The sequence below is a fragment of the Natator depressus genome, chromosome 6, assembly GCF_965152275.1.
Source record: "Natator depressus isolate rNatDep1 chromosome 6, rNatDep2.hap1, whole genome shotgun sequence".
Lineage (NCBI taxonomy): Eukaryota > Metazoa > Chordata > Testudines > Cheloniidae > Natator > Natator depressus.
In genome coordinates this window covers 122101573-122119873 of record NC_134239.1, presented here as the reverse complement: position 1 = coordinate 122119873, position 18301 = coordinate 122101573, and the positions used below count along the sequence as shown (strand labels likewise).

The 18301-nt window shown below is 43.4% G+C and overlaps 1 protein-coding gene across 9 annotated transcripts in view; it reads left to right on the top strand.

Moving 5' to 3' along the window:
* KTN1 (kinectin 1) overlaps nt 1–18301 on the top strand; it is a 111850-nt gene that overhangs the window by 66662 nt on the left and 26887 nt on the right. For 5 of the 9 annotated variants that reach the window (XM_074956460.1, XM_074956459.1, XM_074956463.1 and 2 more), the window contains exons 15-27: nt 1445–1513; nt 2228–2265; nt 2411–2501; nt 5171–5239; nt 7693–7727; nt 7885–7975; nt 9432–9500; nt 12280–12317; nt 13105–13195; nt 13348–13416; nt 17309–17346; nt 18000–18090; nt 18184–18261. In XM_074956460.1, coding sequence (XP_074812561.1) covers nt 1445–1513; nt 2228–2265; nt 2411–2501; nt 5171–5239; nt 7693–7727; nt 7885–7975; nt 9432–9500; nt 12280–12317; nt 13105–13195; nt 13348–13416; nt 17309–17346; nt 18000–18090; nt 18184–18261 — 867 coding nt within the window. The remainder of the gene's footprint in view (nt 1–1444; nt 1514–2227; nt 2266–2410; nt 2502–5170; nt 5240–7692; nt 7728–7884; nt 7976–9431; nt 9501–12279; nt 12318–13104; nt 13196–13347; nt 13417–17308; nt 17347–17999; nt 18091–18183; nt 18262–18301) is intronic. The other 4 variants (XM_074956461.1, XM_074956466.1, XM_074956465.1 and 1 more) reach the window with 1 other exon arrangement.

The window sequence follows — 18301 nt, the reverse complement described above, 5'->3', positions numbered from 1 at the left end:
TTCTGCAACATGACATGACTACTTTATAACCCACATACATTATCTTGACAGTTCTACCTAAATATAAATAAAGAAAACAAATGTAAACAGGTCCGTCCCCGCAGAAGCACAGTGAGAAGAAACTCAGGGTTTCCAGAAGCTCAGGTTGAGTTCTCCTGAGTCTTGGTTAGCCTTTGTACGGATTTTGTTGATCAGTCTGCTGAGTCAAAAGCATTGCAACGTCGTCCCTCCACTTGGTTGTAGAAACCTCCAACTGGAATGAATGCAGACTCTTCCTCCTCCTCTGCTGAAATCACGGTTAGCTAGTCAGCTAGCTAATTAACCAGCCAACCATTCAGCTTAAGTATATAGATTTAAAAAAAATCCACCAAAAAACCCTTCAAGCTTAGGGAAAACAGCCTGCTTTCCACTCCTGTGGCCCAGCTTCTCCCAACCCACACACAGGGCATGTGGTCTTTTGCAAAGCACCTACCCTGACTACTTGTTCTCATGGAGTCTTGAGTCCAGCAACAGGGAACCTGTTGGAGCAGGCCCAAAACTGCCACACCCAAGTCCAGAAACTTCTGGATGTGGAGTGCTGATTGTGCGTCTCTCTAGCAACAGTGACCCAGACCCAGCTTATTCCTATCCCCTGCCGACAGATCTCTTCAAGAGCTGTCTCCCTATTAGGCACATGGGTTACACAGGCAGATGAACTTCAAGGAAGTAGGGTTGCCAGGTGTCCGGTTTTCAACCGGAACGTCTAGTCGAAAAGGGTACCTGGCAGTGTCTGGTCACTGGTGCGGGAGAGAGAAGGGAAGGGGCAGCCTGGCCCTGAAGTGGCTGCTCCTGCAGCAGCATGCATGCACCAACTTTGAGGAGCAAAGTTTGCAGGGCTGCAGCGGAGGACAGAGTGTGGTGCCCATGGCGAATAGGGTGCGGGGCTCCCAGCGTGCAGGGAATGTTGCCCAGGAGGGAAGAAACGCGTGCTGTCCCGCCAGCCGGCACTTTCCCCGGCCATGCGCTCAGGCAGCTCCAGGGTGGGGAGGGAAGGGGACTGCTGGGCAGGCAGCTCAGAGGGATGCCTCTGTGCAGGAGGGCTGTCCTCTAGCTTGCCAGCAGGGCTGCCTGGCTACTCCTGTGCAGCCCCAGTGCTCTTCTGACCTGCACTACCAGGTGGCCTGCAGGAGCTGCGGTTTGCAAGTCCCTTGGGGCTGCTCATGCTGGAGTTGAGGGGGGAGAGCAGTGAGCAATGGGGGGAGGAAAGGGAGAGGAGTGAGAGAGAGGTGGGGCCTTGGGGGAAGAGGTGGGGCCAGGGGTGTCCAGTTTTCAGACATTAGAAAGTTGGCCGCCTTACAAGGAAGTCTGAGGTTATCTTGGTGTTAGGCTCTTAGCAAAAGGTTCTGTGAAATATTTGCTCTGAAGAATATGGAATGACTTTAAATGAATTAATCTTTCTCTGTAGGTTGTACAGAATATGAATTTATCCCTAAAAGCGGAGGTGCAAAAGTTACAGGCTCTGACAAATGAGCAGGTAAAAGAACCATGTTTACTTAACTCATTAAGTGCCAGATTCTGCCCCACACACACCTGAGTGGCACCGTACTTTCCAAGTAACCCCATTGGTTTCAGTGAAATTACTCTTGGAGCAGGGTAAAACTATGAAGGCTACAGATCTGGGCTAATTAGTGATGAATTTCAAGAAACCAAACATCTTGAAAAAGAGTCTGCTTATTGAATGCCCCAGTTACTGGAGTAAATAGCTTTAATTTGTTTAAATTTTCAAACAGATTCCTTCAGGACACTGTGCCCACAGTTGTGAATACAGAAACCATGATTGCATGTGCAGTCTTGACCACTATCTAAAATAATCATATCTGCACACTGCTTCCCATGTGCAGTTCTACAAATCTGGCCCTTTGCCTTTCAGTCCTATGGCTAGGTATTTAAAATACTTGACAGTGCTTTATTTCATCGTCGTGAGTGCTGAATATCTGAGAGCACCAATGTGGAGGGCTAGTTGTTGAACGTATAATGTGGAAGATGTGAGCTTGCAGTCTTTAAAAATGAGTAAAGATAACATTATTCCTTCACTTACATTGGAGACTAATATAGTGAAAGAACCAGCAAAACTGACTTGTTCTAGCTTGAATATTGGGGAACGAATATTGAATATTGGGGAATATTGGGGTTGATTGAGTCTTGTGATGTAATATGTTAAGACTATGCTAATCCTCTTTATATCTAGGCTGTTGCTGCACATGAACTGGAGAGGATGCAGAAAAGGTAGATTAAATAATATAAATCCAACCAGCATTTGGTAAACAATTTTTTGTAGCTCTTTGTTTATATCTTTTTTTAATTGAATGGATGCTTTTTGTAAGAGAGTGGAAAAGGGAAGCATTTTTAACTGTGTAATTTACTGTCTCAGTATTCATATTAAAGATGACAAAATAAGAACACTGGAAGAGCAGCTACAAGGACAGCTTGCCCAGGTTTCAAACACAAGGGAAGAATTTCAGGTACTGTACTCTGTGTTAAGCTTGTTTGTAATATTTTGTAGATTTCTGAAAGATTCTGTAACAGTGCAGACAACTGCACTGATTTGCAGAGTGGGGCTGTGTATTTTCGGCTGTTAAGACTGTAAACAGGAATATGTAATATTGCTGGCATCCTTTCAGGATGTCGTCGTAGCAGCAAGCTATGCAACTGAGTACGTCTATGTTAAAATCCATGTAAATGTACTAGCTGCAGCTGTGAAGACTAATGTCTCTAAATAGTTAATGAAATCTCTGAAAGGACAAGATGTTCAGTAATAACCATGACAGGTTTTTCTGCATTTCATATTTGAAATGTGTCCTGCCAGATGCTGGTTTGGATTATCATGTTGCTCGTGATCTGATTACAACTTTTTTCTTAAAATCTAAATAAATGTAAAAATATCTGATTTTGCTTTTAACTTAAAACTTCTCATCAGTACTATGGCGGCAAGCTATCGATTAACATTTGAATTCCTTTGTGCGGAGCTATGTTTGTTTCTGAATTATGTGCACACAAGAGTGAACAGTGTTAAACCCCAAACATCCTCACTTCTGGATTTAAACCCTTATAAAGCAAGGCCTGCTTCCCATGAAGGGCTTTAATGCCTTCTTCCTAAAGATAGTTCCTTCAGCACAAGGGGGATAGCCCCTTTACTTCTCTTCCCAAACAACATTAACTCTGCTGTGAGCTGACACACAACCTCCTAGGGTAACCCATAAAGCCTGGGTAGTCAATAGGCAGACTGTGGGTCAAATCTAGACTGCCAGATGCTTTTGAATGAACCCCCAAATCTTTTTATTTACTTATTATCATTATTTTGTTTTCTTTGGAGTCTGGACCTTGACTATACCTTGACCAAGAAATGTGGACCTTGACAAAAAATAATTGACTACCCCGCCATAAAAGATGTAACTGTGCTGGGAGTTGTCTCTCTTTGCATCAGAGGAAAGACAAAATGGGATGAGTATCGTAGTCCAAAATGGATTGATTCTCAGTCATAACTAGTTGTGCAAATAACTGATCTTTTAGCTCGCTGGGAATTCTGGAAAAAAATGTTTCAGGTCAACCTGAGAGAGAACTTTTAAATTTTTGTAGCAAACTCTGAAAAGTCAAAGAAAAATTCATTTGGGGTCCAACAGTGTTTCATTTAGATTATAAGTGCTCAAACATTTTTAACAGTCCTTTTGAATCCAATTGAAATGTTTCGACTTCTTTAGTTTTTTCCAACACAATTTGGCAAAACAGACACAAATTTTGTGAAATGTTTTGGTGTTTTCAAACCTGCATTTTTCACTGAAAAAACTTTTGGCCAAAAAATTTCACCCAGCTCTAACCACAATCCTTCTTCTCCCTTTCTGTTCTCCTTTCACATCTAAACTTGCCCTGCAAAGCTTTGGGGTAGGAACCATGGGTTTAGAGAAAGTGCCTAGCAGACTTTTAAGGAGTCTGAAAATCACTGGTAAAAGTGATGGAAGCTGGGATCTAAAAATACATGCTGATGGAGCTAAATGTAGATTGAAAAAAGACTGCATGGTGAAATAACTGCATTTCCTGCCTTTTTCCAGCACATGTGGGGACAATCAGCAAGTTGTGGGCAAATAGCTGTGGAATGAACTAAAAGTGCCTAGAAACTAATAAGGGTTTTATCTAAGCTAATGGGACTTTAAAGGTGAGCAGTAAGGGTCCAGCTACGGTGTTGATCCTTCAGTACAGAAGATAAAAATGTATTGATCCCATAGATCCTAAATTTATTATCTCCAGTCTGTAAAGAAACATTTTTACTGTTCTGCTCTTCATAGTGTCATATGGACGTTTGCATCCCAAGCAGTACTAAGTTGGTGCCAGTGCCCAAGAGAGGGGAAGTGTCTATGCGGTCATCTGTGTAACTGGTGGGGAGAAAAATGTGTTCATTTAGAAGCCAGTGTTGTTTCAGAAATAGCAATCTAGGCTAGATCTGCACTCTCTTTTTTGAGGGCTTGATTTACCAGTTAAGATGGGGTTCTGTTTCTGCCATGCTCCAGAGAGAAGTTGCTTTGTCACCTCGAGAGTGATTATCAAAGGCAGAGGCGGGACCCACAGTATGATTACTTGCCTTCTTGTAGGCATCTAATCCAACAGCTGGAGCTGGAGAGTGCGGAAGACTGCACACACATCTGTTTTTGCTGTTATAAACATTTTAGGGTAGCTTGCGAGCATCTGGGAGGTGATATTGGAACCTTTGCTTTACAAAATGCTCATTTTGTAAAAGCCAGTCATCAGCAATAAGTTGACGTGGTGCTAATAAGTGGTTTTCTGTAGGAGGATAGACTAGATTTCACTGTCGTATACTAGGTGAGAGCTGCAACTCCCAGCGCTGTTACATCTTTTATGGCAAGGGTAGTCAATTATTTTTTGTGTGATCCCAGGCCTGGGGATGAGGACTATTTGTCTTGGCTATCTGGGGACAAAAGTCTTAATGTTCTGAGGAAGCAAGAAAGAGGGAAAAGCAACTTTTAGTCTTGTTTCTATGCTACTGTATTTATGTTAAAAACAAACAAAAAAACAAACACCCTGCAGCTTCTCTACTTATGATTCGTTATATGGCAAATGTTACAAAACAAAGCAATTTGGGTGCGCAGTTCTGAACTGATGGCTTGCTATCTCCTTCCAGATGCTTAAGGATCAAAACAAAGCTTTGCAATTGGAAGTTCAAAAACTGCAGGCTCTCTTGTCCGAGCAGGTACAATCAATATTTACTGATGTCTTATTAAATGGCCAGTGTTGTTGTTTTTGTTTTAAAGAGTTCTACTTCTGACCAGGGTCCCAAGGTGAGCTGGTTGAAAACTCAGCTGCTCTGCCCATTGCTTTTAGAGCTCTAGTTTCACTACTGCAAAATGGAAAGTCCTTTGTGGCCCTAACCTGATGGATGAGCAGTAGCTTTCAGTCAAGCTGCTGGATATAAAGAATCCACTAGAGATCCTCAGGAGGCCCATAGGGTATCAGGAAGCCAATATTGAGTCAACAGCCTGGGAACAGATTGCCAAATCGGTTAACAAGTCAATCTGATTGGTTAAATTTGACTTGGTGAGCCATGCTACACCATCCCTCACTATGATGTGTCAAGACAGAGGGCATCACTCTTTTTCCTTTTGTCTGTATGTCACCTGTCCCAGCAGCCAACATGACCATTGGAGATCAGAGACATTTAGGCTCAAAATCCCTGAGGGTTGTTCTTCATTTAGGTTTTGGTGCTTACTGGTCTGTGTTCGCTTGTTATAGGCTTCTCCTTCCCCAGGGGTCCTGATGACCTCTGACAGTTCATTATAATTATAGCTCAGTCAGATGGAGCTTGTTACAGCAGAGCGTATGGAAGGTCATGGTGTTACAGGTGAAACAGCACTGCTAAATGAGACAGCATCCTGCTAGTGGAAAGAGTCCTACTTCATCATTTGGATGAGGCTCGTTCTCTAGCTTGAGCTGATCAGTGAGAGACGGATGCCCCAAGGAGGGAGGTGGTATGGGGCGCTTTAAAGGGACAGGTCCTGGCAGTGACATGGAGGCAATAAACTGGTCGTTCCATTAGGCAAGCCCTTGCTGTGCTAATGGGGAGGGGGGATTGCTCTGTCTCCTTTTGTCCTGGGTCACTTCACATGGATGTGATGCAAGGCTGAGTGGAGGTGGTTTCTTGCAGGCAATGGTATGACTCTTCTCGTTTGCTCCACGTGGCAGGTTGTTACATAAGAGCCGTGGCCATTTGACCCAATGTTTTAGTGTATTCAATCCACAAAGGGAGTGGGAGGTGCAAGACACCTCGCTATCAACGTTTAGCTGTGTGTGTACATTGTAGAGGCTCCTGCTTTAGGTCCTCTAACTCTTTTACTGTTTTTGATGCTCTTGGTTTCACCGCAGATGTAAATAGCGCAGGTAATTCTGTGCGTTCGTGCAGGTCGTCTGCTAATGCTGTTCCCTCACTCAGAGTATTGGGCTGGTCTCTACTCCAGACTGACCCTTGTACCATGTTGTCACTGACCTTCCAGTTTCCAGACTGAATTGCCCGCTTGTTTTCCCTTTAAAGGGAGTGGTAGCCAATCGTCTGTGAGCTGCCTCTTGTTCTGCACCAGCGGCCTTTCCTCTGTGGTAGGGGCTTGTGACAGGACGCGGGGCAATAGTACCGTATTTCTTCAGCCAGCTAAAATTCTAGGCTTCACAGCAAGCAACATAAAATTAAAATTGAACTTAAAAAGTATCGACCTCTTTGTATTTTTCAGTCTAACTTGATGAACCTTTTTCTGACACTTTTTTTTTTTTTCCTTGTGTAAAGGCCCACTGACTTATCATCATAGCCAGTACTACTGTTTGTTCTTAGTCTGATCCCTGATCTCTTACCTGGAGCACTCCCCCACGTAGCTTGTTCCTCACCTACCAGACAAGCTGGTCGTGGCTGCCTGTGAAAAGCAAAAGACGTGGCTTTACTCTTTCACCACAGGTCTTGCTGCCTCAGCTTTGAAATCTGCTTGGCTGCAGTTATAGCCACCAGTCAGCAGCTCCTACCCCTGGAACAGCTCCACTGTTCTAAGGTGTGACAGTTAGAGATTCCCAACTGGCACCTTGGAGCCTGAAGAATCACTGCAGGATTTCCTCCAGCTGTTGGCTTGAGCTCCTCCTCCCTTGTGGGTGGCATTAAAAACGCTGCTGCCAGCATGCACTGCTGTTGGCCCTTGCATAGATGTAAAAGCCACAGTCTGGTGCGTGGTGCCCCAGCTAAGTACATGGTTTTGGAAAATGTAGAAACTCTAATCTTGGTTACACTTGTAAGTGTTCAGGTTGGTGGGCTGGAAGTTCTGAGCCAGACGCTACAGGGTGCTGGGCACCTTCAAAACTCACCGACGTCGTCTGAGTTAGGGGGCGGTTGGCACCTCATGATATCGAGCCTGGTGTCCAGAGCTCCTTGCTGTTTGTGAACGAATATGAAGAGTATAAAAGTTAGCCTGGCCCAGCACCCCTGTCCTACCGGGTTCAAATCCCGCTTTCCAATAGCAGTATTGGGGGCATACATTATGAAAACTCTACCTCTTGGACTAGTTTAATCCAAAAACTCAGTGTCTAGACAAGCTGATGCTAACCAGTCCTTTCTGTTACTAAATCTTAAACCAGTGACAATTGCTGACCAGCTTTTCATACTTTAATTTATAGGCTAATAAAGAGCTGTTGGAGCAAATGGAAAGGAGGTAAGGGATTTTCGGCTCCCATCAAGGAAGCTAAAATACCTACTTGTTCCTATGGCAGTAAGGTTACTGCCCCCCCCCCGCCCCCCGAAAAATTTTTGTAGGGCCAACTTGTTTCTTCATGAAGAATATGTTGTAACATCTTTGTTTAATCTCTCAGTATTACCGAAAAGGATGAAAAAATAAAGACGGTTGAAGAACTGCTGGAAGCTGGGCTCATACAAGTGGCTAATAGGGAGGAGGAATTGAAGGTAAAAATCTCTTGCAATATTATCATAGGTGGGAAATAGACTGGGGTTTCTCATGTTATGTGTAACTTTGGGCTGTGGATCCCCATGTCAAGGTTCCAGAACATTTCCTTTGAATAGGAAAAGTGACCTCTTTGAGGCCAAAGTGTTCACTTCCTGCTGCTGATGTTTTCGTGCGCAAGTTAGAACAGTCTATTCTTATTCTAGAGGAATTTGGTAATGTCCTAGTTGGTCAGGAATAAAACAGTGCGATCCCATATGTGTATGTCCAGAGTGATTAGTGACAAGCTTACATCTAGAAAAAGTTATTTAAACTCTTGGGATTATTACTGTGGCTTCTGTGATTTTTCTAGTCTAATGGTAGTTGGTAGATGAAGTAAATTATAAATGGATCGAACTTGCTTTTATTGTCCTCCTAGAAGTATTTGTAAATACATCAAAATGGAAGAATGTTAGATCAATCGGAAGACCAGAAAGCCGCAGTGGCAAAAAACACTTCCACCTGTAGCTGGCCAGAAGACTGCCCCTTTCCTATAGAACACCAATCTGAGCATGGAGATTTATGTACTTGTAAATGACCGGCTCAATGACTGAAACTCCGATCTAGGAATGAAGCCATCTGCCATGAAAAAGCTACAGTTTGCAGAAAAAGCAACAGTCTGGTTGTTAAGCAACCAAAGTTGCTGTGGGCACATCACCCTGGTGCTCTTCACTGCTCTAGCTCCTTGTGAATTAGTGTCTAGTTCAAGGTGTGAAGGCTGGCATTCAAAGTTCAAGTGAGGACTTTCACAGAGGTGGAACGGAGGCCAGGGAACTTGATATCAGATGAAATTGCAATGATTACTGAACTCGCTGCAAAGCTTTTTTTTAACCTAACATTCCCGCAAGAAGTATTTCCACGCCCCTCTTGCCCATGCCCCCCTCCTGTAATTCTGTTCAAGCCCTTTAATGCTACTTGCTGGGAAGGAGAAAAGGAGTGACTATTGCTGGTATTTGGATGGTGCTCAGATACAATGGTGGTTGCCACCATAAACTACAAACGTACATATTGTGGGTAGGCAGTTTTTAAGGGATCAGAAAGATTGACAGGTATTTGAAGGGAGTGTAAATTCCAAGACAGGGGAGGCTTGTTTCACAGTGGGTAAAAATAAGAAAAGGAAACTTTTTAGGCTAAAATAAGAAGGAAAAAAAAAAAATTACTGGCTTCACTTGACATGTAAAACTAAACTAGATAAAACATTCTGTACTGGCAGGGCGTAGGGAGATTAGATCTAGGTGGGTCTTTTCCATCTTTAATTTCTGTCCTGTTTCAGTTGGAATCAGTTTAATTGAGAGAGATAAAAACTTGAAGGAGAAAATTGCTTTTATGAGGTATCCTCCAAGGAGCAGTGAACAAATTTGGTTTTGATCTTTCTTAAAACTGCATTTTTCACTTTTCCTGTGTATTTCTCTTTAAAAGGCACTGCGAGCAGAAAATTCATCCTTGAAAAAAGAAGTTCAAAATTTGCAAATTCAGCAATCAGAGCAGGTAATACTTTAAATCCTAAATTATATTATGTGCAAACTACATTAAAAGAACACTATTAAGATTTAAAAGTCAAGCACTCAGAAGTTAGGAAATGCCATAACTGAGATTGCCTGTGTTACTTTAATTTGGCACCTATGTGTATGTATCATGAAGAAGAGCTCTGTGTAGCTCAGAAGCTCATTTCTTTTATCAACAGAAGTTGGCCCAATAAGTAGGGCCCTACCAAATTCATAGTCCATTTTGGTCAATTTCATGGTCATAGAATTTAAAAAATCATCAGTTTCATGATTTCAGCTATTTAAATCTGGAATTTCATGGTGGTATTGTAATTCTAGGGGTCCTGACCCAAAAAGGAGTTGGTGGCAAAAAAAGTGGGGGGGGAGAGGGGATCGCAAGGTTATTGTAAGTGGGGTTGTGGTACTGCTACCCTTACTTCTGGGCTGCTGGCGGCAGTGCTACCTTCAGAGCTCGGCAGCTGGAGAGCAGCAGCTGCTGGCCGGGATCCCAGCTCTGAAGGCAGAACCACCAGCAGCAGCAGTGCGGAAGTAAGGATGGCACGGTATGGTATTGCCACCCTTACTTATGCGCTGTTGCCTGCAGAGCTGGGCCCTCAGTCAGCAGCTGCCATTCCCCAGCCTCCCAGCTCGGAAAGGCAGCAGCGCAGAAGTAAGGGTGGCATGTTATGGGATTGCCACCTTTACTTCTGCACTGCGGCTGGCGGGGCACTGCTTTCAGAGCTGGGCGCCTGGCCAACAACCGCCGCTTCCCAGCCACCCAGCTCTGAAGGCAGCACAGAAGTAAGAGTGGCAATACTGTCAAACTCCCCCTCCCCCCCCACAAGTAACCTTGTGGCCCCCCCTGCAACTCCCTTTTGGGGTTTCCCTTTTGAGAAACACTGGTTTTCCACCCGTGGAATCTGTATTGTATAAGGTGTACACACACAAAAGACCAGATTTCACGGTCTGATGCGTTTTTCATGGCCGTGATTTTGGTAGGGCCCTACCAATAAGAGATTACCTTACCCACCTTGCGCCTCTGTGCATTGAGACAAACTTTAGTTACATAATCTTGTACAATTTTTTGATACCCACATGGGTTATCAGCAGGGTTGGAACCATTAGATCCAGATATTCACTGACTGCAGAGGAATGGTGGAATCTTGGGTTCCATTCCAGCTTCTGGAAAGGAACAGGCACTAGTGGTATAAATTCTTCCATCTGTTCCCCAAAGTGGGACCCTCTTCTCCCACACCTTGCGCCTCCTTCTGGACCCATCCTTCTTAGCTTGCCAGTCCCAGTCTCCATGCTTACACCCACACCCTCCCCCTATGTTCAAAATATTAAAGTTGCAAAGTCAAACCTTCAAATTAGGAAATGCCAGAAGTAAGGTTGCCTAGGAAACCTAAATGTAACTCTCTGGTACATATGAATTATGATGTGTAATTATATGATCACAACTTTGATGTTCTTCTAATTTTGGGGGGCGTGAGTGTATGTGTACATTATAAAATGCTCTTGTTTTATTCTTTGGGCAGTTGCAAGAGTCTGCTCACCTGCTGGGACCAGGTTTCAGCCAAACAGCTCATGAGAGCGCTTTTAATACTGAAAAAAGTCTCACGGGGAGCCTTTATAAATTTATACTTATTGATTTTGACTCTTATAAATGTACAGTATCTATCCCCAGTCTCTACTTGCTTTACTGGCTGCTAAAATGCAATCTGTACAAAAGAATAACAAATCCAGCAGCAAATCCCAACCCCTTTAAACCAGTCAGTTGGCAAAAGAATTGATCTGCCTCTTGCTTTCCCCAATATCTCAGTCCCCATCTATCTCAGTCCTCCCCAAAGCTCAAGGAAATACAGATCATCATGATGATCTGATGATATCAAATAAGTCTGTTAGGCACGGTGTGTCAATGATTGTATGTATATAAAATATATATATATATATTTTTACTATAGGTACTAATAAACCTACCCACTTAATTAGCAAGGCGTGACTTGCACTTGTACACAGAGTTATTCATTGCACTGGGAATGCTGTCTGTGACCTGCAAAATGGATTGGTGACCGTAAGGGCCTGAGCAAGCCAGCCAGAGGTTTTAGTCCACTGTCTTTTTGGTCTGTGTTTGGACAGTGCCTGCCTAGCCCAACTGGGTGCTGGCCCATGCCTAGGCTACCTACGCACTATGGTAATTCCAATGCCTTCATGGTATGCCTTGACCATTGTTAAAGAAGCAGTGACTGGGCTTTATCTCACAAGACATTGCCAGTTAATACCTCATCTTGAACCTTTCCTTTTTGGGGAAGGTTATTCTGGAGCGTGCTGCAATAACTTGGATGAGTTTTTTGATGATGGTGGACACTAGTCCACTAGGGACCACCATAGAAGCCATCAAACTACCATCCTATGATAAAAACTTAGGGCGACTACAAACCCAGTCCAAATTCAGACCGGCATTTTAGAGCTTGCAAAGCTATGTGTCCCATTACTGATCCCAGAGTAACAGCTGTGTTAGTCTGTATTTGCAAAAAGAAAAGGAGTACTTGTGGCACCTTAGAGACTAACCAATTTATTTGAGCATGAGCTTTCCGATGAAGTGAGCTGTAGCTCACGAAAGCTCATGCTCAGATAAATTGGTTAGTCTCTAAGGTGCCACAAGTACTCCTTTTCTTATTACTGATCCCTGCTCTCTCCGGGCCTTTTCCCTTCCACTCCCACCACCAGTTAGTTACTTTGAACTCTTCAGTCTCTCTAAACTAAATATTTGTTTTGCTCAGATTTCTTTCGAGTCAGCAGTGGAAGAACTTCAGAAAGTGTAAGTAGCGTTATGAACCTGTTATACCTCTTCCCTAAACCTCATCCCTCTTTTCCAACTCCTCTTCACTATGTTCAGGGGTATGTTGCTTCTCCTGAACATCCCATTTTAATCAGGTGCACAAAGTTTGCATGGCTGTATGAACTCTGAGCAACACATCAAGCTAAACTAATGCTTCTGTAAATCCAGTAATAGATCTACACTAAATAGTGTAGGGGGACAGGAGTTGATTGAAGTAGGACTCACACTAGTTTAGCTAGCCCAGGCCTTAGGGTTCTAGGCCTGTCCTTGGTCACTAGGTGCTGGACCATGAGATTATTGGCTGGTTCTCCTTTAATGTGTGTGAAAGGAGTGGATTTGTATTTCTTACTTTTAAAAGTTAAGAAAAACAAAAATACAGAGGTAAATATTTTGCTGAAGCATGTTTGCCAGAACATGAAATCTGAAGGTAGGCAGGTGGCATACTAGGACTACTGCTACTGATTAAAAACCAAACTAGGGACCTACCAACGGTGCACAGAGCTAGTTATTGCAAAAGCAAGCTTGTACCACGTTGCCCTATCCCCCTCCTTCCGCTCCTCTGGGTGTATGTATGATACCCACTTATGTGGTTCTGAACTTGGATTGTAAGCTCCTTGGGGCAGAGACTGTCTGTTACTGATGTACAGCACCTAGCACAGAGGGGCATGTCTGGGGCTCTTAGGGGCTACTGTGATGTTAATAATAATGAAGATCGCTTACACTAGTTCAACTAGCTTGTGATGTCTCCTCTCTCTTCTGTGCTAAGAATCCGTGAGAAGGATGGAAAGATAAAATCGGTGGAAGAACTGCTGGAGGCTGAAGTCCTCAAAGTTGCAAACAAGGAGAAAATGGTTCAGGTACCTATCAGTCGTGCTGTTGCCTTTCTGTGTCTGTGCCATTTACTACCATTTATTTGTTCTTGCCTTGCATTTGCTAGTAATAAACTTGTAGAATCCATTTTGTGGTGCTGTCTCCATTGTCCAATCCTGTCTGTTTTGTCATTGGAAAGGCTTTCACACAGGAAATAGAGGCTCTGAAAGAAGAAGTAGGAAATACCCAGCTTGAGATGGAAAAACAGGTAAAATTCCTTAGAGCTGGAAGTATGAGGCAGCCTTGCAATGGATGCTTTGCTTACTAGCATATCTGTTCTAGTACATCCGCTGTTTTACCGGGGCCTGTCACTGGATGAGGCCTGGTTTTATAGGGTGAAGTTTGTTGTAGGCAAGGCCCTTCATTTCTGGTTATTGTGTTTAACATTTCCTGGGAATCTCAGGGTTTGTTACAAAATACTTTTTTAAAAGAAGTGTGAAAATCAGTGCAAAAATTAACTTCACAGTTTTCTGGCTAAATATCGGGGTTAATACCGAGAGACAGGAAAAAACCCCAATGAATAGAGAAAAGTAAGAGTACTTCTGACCCGACTCCCCGCTCCAGCAGGAGAGATGGTGGCCCAGGTTACCAAGCTGCCATTTCTCCTGCCGAAGGGGGCCCAGAAGATGTGGGGGTGGAGAAGGCGGCATCTCTCCACTCTGTCTCCTTTTATCCCTTCTGTTTCTGGGCCTGCTCAGGAAGGAGAGATGGTGGATCAGTTACCTGAGCTCTCCAGGTTACCGAGCCCCAATCTCTCCTTCTGGAGCAGGGAAACGGGTCTCTGGGATTCCCCTCAGGTCCACCCAGGTTACCTGAGACGACACATTTCCTTCACGAGCAGGGAGTCAGGTCTAGGGAGTTCTGGCACTTTATTTAGGATTTGAGCACTGATGTACATGTATGCACACGTGTATGTACCTTACACAGCCTTACTTTAACAGACAGTCTCGCATTGACACTTAGACTAACTTATTTTTAGCATAAACACGTCTACCTAATGTAGAGTATTGGATTTTCCTAACATCATCAGTCTCTTCGTGTTCCTTAGCGGTCCAAAATTCAGATGAAAATCAGTTAAAAATAGCTTTTTGTAAAACCTGGGAATTTTTTTGGTAAAAATCTCTGTAAACCAAAATGAAGGCCTTGGTTATAGGGTACAAAACTGTAAAGATACAGTCTAACAGACGACATTTTCAGCGACCCCATAACAGATACTCGGAGTCCTGTGCTTGCTAGTGAGAGACTTGGCGAGAACTCCTGTAGCTCAAAGCTCTGCGCAGTTAGTTCCAGCAGTTAAGCACCTTATTTTAGTAGAGCCCTGGCACCCTATAGTGCCTCCAGTGTTCTCTTCCCTTTGACTACAAACAGTGAAGGAGCTTCCTCTTACTGTCCTGCATCAGCTGCTCTACGAGCTCAAAGCTACTGGGTCAAAATGGTTCTTGCTCAAGTTTTCCTCCTGTCAAATCCTATCCATCCCTTCTAAAGCCAGAGGGTCTGTGCTCTTGGCATTTCTGTTCTTTAGGTAAACATGCCAGCCATTCTCTTTCCTTAGCCAGTAGTTGAAAACAAGTCTTTGCAGAGTGAGTTTTCACTCCATCTACCCTGAGCGAAGAGGTAAAAACATGTCAGGTGTCCTAGTTTATCTAGTGTCCCAAACAATGGGACTACTGTCCCTTTTTAGGATACCGTTGTCCAGGCAGTCTTCTCCATCTTGCTGTCAGGATGTTGCTTGATATTTTGCCTGTACTTTATTTTTCTTGGTTTCACCCCGTTGTTCCTAGTTACACCTCGATGCACTACCCATACTATTCTCTCTTGTCGGTGCTCATCCCTTTCAAATATTTAGAGCAGTGGTTCTCAAACGTTTGTATTGGTGACCCCTTTCACACTGCGAGCCTCCGAGTGCAACCCACCCTTATAAATTAAAAACCTATATTGATAAATGCAAAGTAATGCACATTGGAAAGCATAATCCCAACTATACATATAAAATGATGGGGTCTAAGTTAGCTGTTACCACTCAAGAAAGAGATCTTGGAGTCATTGTGGATAGTATTCTGAAAACATCCACTCAATGTGCAGCGGCAGTCAAAAAAGCGAACAGAATTCTGGGAATAATTAAAGACAGGGATAGAAAATAGGACAGAAAATATCATGTTGCCTCTATATAAATCCATGGTGTGCCCACATCTTGAATACTGTGTGCAGATGTGGTTGCTCCATCTCAAAAGAGATATATTGGAATTGGAAAAGGTTCAGAAAAGGGCAACAAAAATTATTAGGGGTATGGAACGGCTTCCATATGAGGAGAGATTAATCAGACTCGGACTTTTCAGCTTGGAAAAGAGACGGCTAAGGGGAGATCTGATTGAGGTCTATAAAATCATGACTGGTGTAGAGAAAGTAGATAAGGAAGTGTTGTTTGCTACTTCTCATAACACAAGAAGTAGGGGGTCACCAAATGAAATTAATAGGCAGCAGATTTAAAACAAATAAGAGGAAGTGTCAACCTGTGGAACTCCTTGCCAGAGGATGTTGTGAAGGCCAAGACCATAACAGGGTTAAAAAAAGAACTAGATAAATTCATGGAGGATAGGTCCGTCAATGGAGGATAGGTCCATCAACTAGCCAGGCGGGGCAGGAATGGTGTCCCTAACCTCTGTTTGCCAGAAGTTGGGAATGAGCGACAGGGGATGGATCACTTGATGATCACCTGTTCTGTTCATTCCCTCTGGGGCACCTGGCACTGGCCACTGTTGGAAGACAGGATACTGGGCTAGATGGACACTTGGTCTGACCCAGTATGGCCATTCTTTTGTTCTTATTTTTTAAGTTACAGTATTATAAATGCTGGTGGCGAAGCAGTCATTGGTGGTGGAGGCTGACAGCTCATGACCCCCATGTAATAACCTGAGGGGTCACGACCCCATTTGAGAATCCCTGATTTAGAGGGTGTTCATCAAAGTTATACATGATTTTTCTGTCTAATCTTTTCTCCTAAAGCATTCCCTCCTGGTCTTGATTGCTCTGCTTTTTTCCCTTAATTCTCTGGTAGTGTGCCCAGAATTGAACACAATGTGCAACTGCAGTCCTTGAAGTGCTGCTCCGGGAGGTGAGAGCTGTGCTCGTGCAGTGCATTGTGGGAGACTTTGTGAAACCACCAGTGCACTGTGGAGTGTTAGCAGAACACTAGTCGAACCCTTTTGGCTAGTCAGTCTACACTGGCACCAAAATGTCTGAGGACCCAACACTGCCTAGCGCTGATGCGTAGTCTGCTCTAAACATTAAATAGTTCCCCTGTAAACGATTTGACGTGCCTGCGGGTATGGGCATGAGGTGTTTTTATAGTGGAACAAACATTACTTCGCATGATGCATTTCTCTGCTGTAGACAAGGCCTTGAAAATAATTCAGGTTCTAATGCAGCACTGGAGGAGGGTACTACCTACTGGAGTGAGTTAATGGGCTTTGAGCTATTGTGATTCCTGCCAGGTCTCTTGCTAGGAGTGTGGCCCGTCGACTGGTAGTCTACTGTTTGATCTAGAATTCAAACAAAAAAAATATTCCAGGTAAGCTTTGTGTCTCCCTTTCATCCACCCACAAAAATTAAACACTCTATTTGGCATCCTCCTTTGAACAGAGACTTTAAGGGGCACTGGCAATCTGGAAATTCTATTTAAAAATCTCTTGTGTTCAGATCTAAATTAATAAAAGAAGATCATCTGTTTTGAACTTCACTCAGGGTGGGTAGTGAAACAAAACAGATGTCTTTAGGGTCAGTTTACACCTTTGGTTCTCATACGCTGGCCCAGTGCTGGAGTGCTTCTATTTCTGACACCGCAGGGGATGTGCTAAATCATTATGAAAAGTGTGTAAATGATGATGGTCAGTTTTGTAACTCTTCCCTACAGACCTGCCTTCTAGACTTAAACTACTAGGCAGTGGCCCTTTTAACAATCTCTAATGGCCTTGTTTTCCCATTCTTCCTCCCTAAACTAATTTTAGTAGTTGTCTGTTTACTTACCTATATATACTGGACTTTGGTGTGGATAGCCCAATCTTATAGGAGTGATTTAAGTACCGAATGTTGTTGTTTTTTAGGTATCGATCACTTCACAAGTCAAGGACCTTCAGAACCTGTAAGTACTGTTGCTAACAGAAGCATCTAATCTGTTCTATGGCACCCGTCTTCAAATTTTGTTTTAAGAACATTTCAACTTCTCTGATGTCCATTCTGTGTGAAATGAGCAAGTGGTATTAGTGGACAAGCATCCTTGTTACAAATGCTGTTGCCATAGCTGGGCTATTTGCCAAGACCGCCAAGCAGGTTGTCAGGTGTTCAGTGGGCACAGAGACCCAACTACTTGACAGATGCTACATCCAAGTCAGAGCTGAGAAATGCTGGCAGGGCAATGTGGGACGTTTACACTGGTATCCTTTCTGTACTTATGTAGAAAAATATGACTTAAATCTCCATAACTATCAATTCAGCCCCTTTCATGTAGCGAGGGGAAATATCTTGAGACAAGGGGAAATGTGTATGGAATCCCTACAATGTATATCGGTGCAGAATTTCTGTCCACTTTGATTTAATGAGCTGTAGCATTGATCAGGTGCACCTTTCAAGCTGTCTGCAAAAGCAGAGTGAAATGCAAGTGTCCATACTCCTCTTCAGCTGGCATAAACTGCAGTGGAGCCTTTGATCGTGCAGCCTGCTCTTGTTTGTTATGCACTCGCTGCTAAGTTCGTTTTTTTTTCCAAATGGTAAAACACTTTTTTGTGCATGGTACAGGTTGGAGGGGAAAGAAGAACAGATGAAAACTATGGAGGCTTTATTGGAAGAGAAGGAGAAAGATATTGCTAAGAAAGGAGAATGGTTGCAGGTAAACTTTTTTTTATTGTCCAGCAAAATGTTTGATGCAATAACTATGAATACAGAATTTACACAGACACTTAACATCTTTTTCTATCCAAAGAGTCAACAAGATACAATTACCCACTTAACCAGTAAAGTTCAGGAACTTGAGCAACAGAACTTGGAACGGCTGGAGCAGGTATGGATTCCAGAACGGAATGGTCTGGCAACGTGTTTGG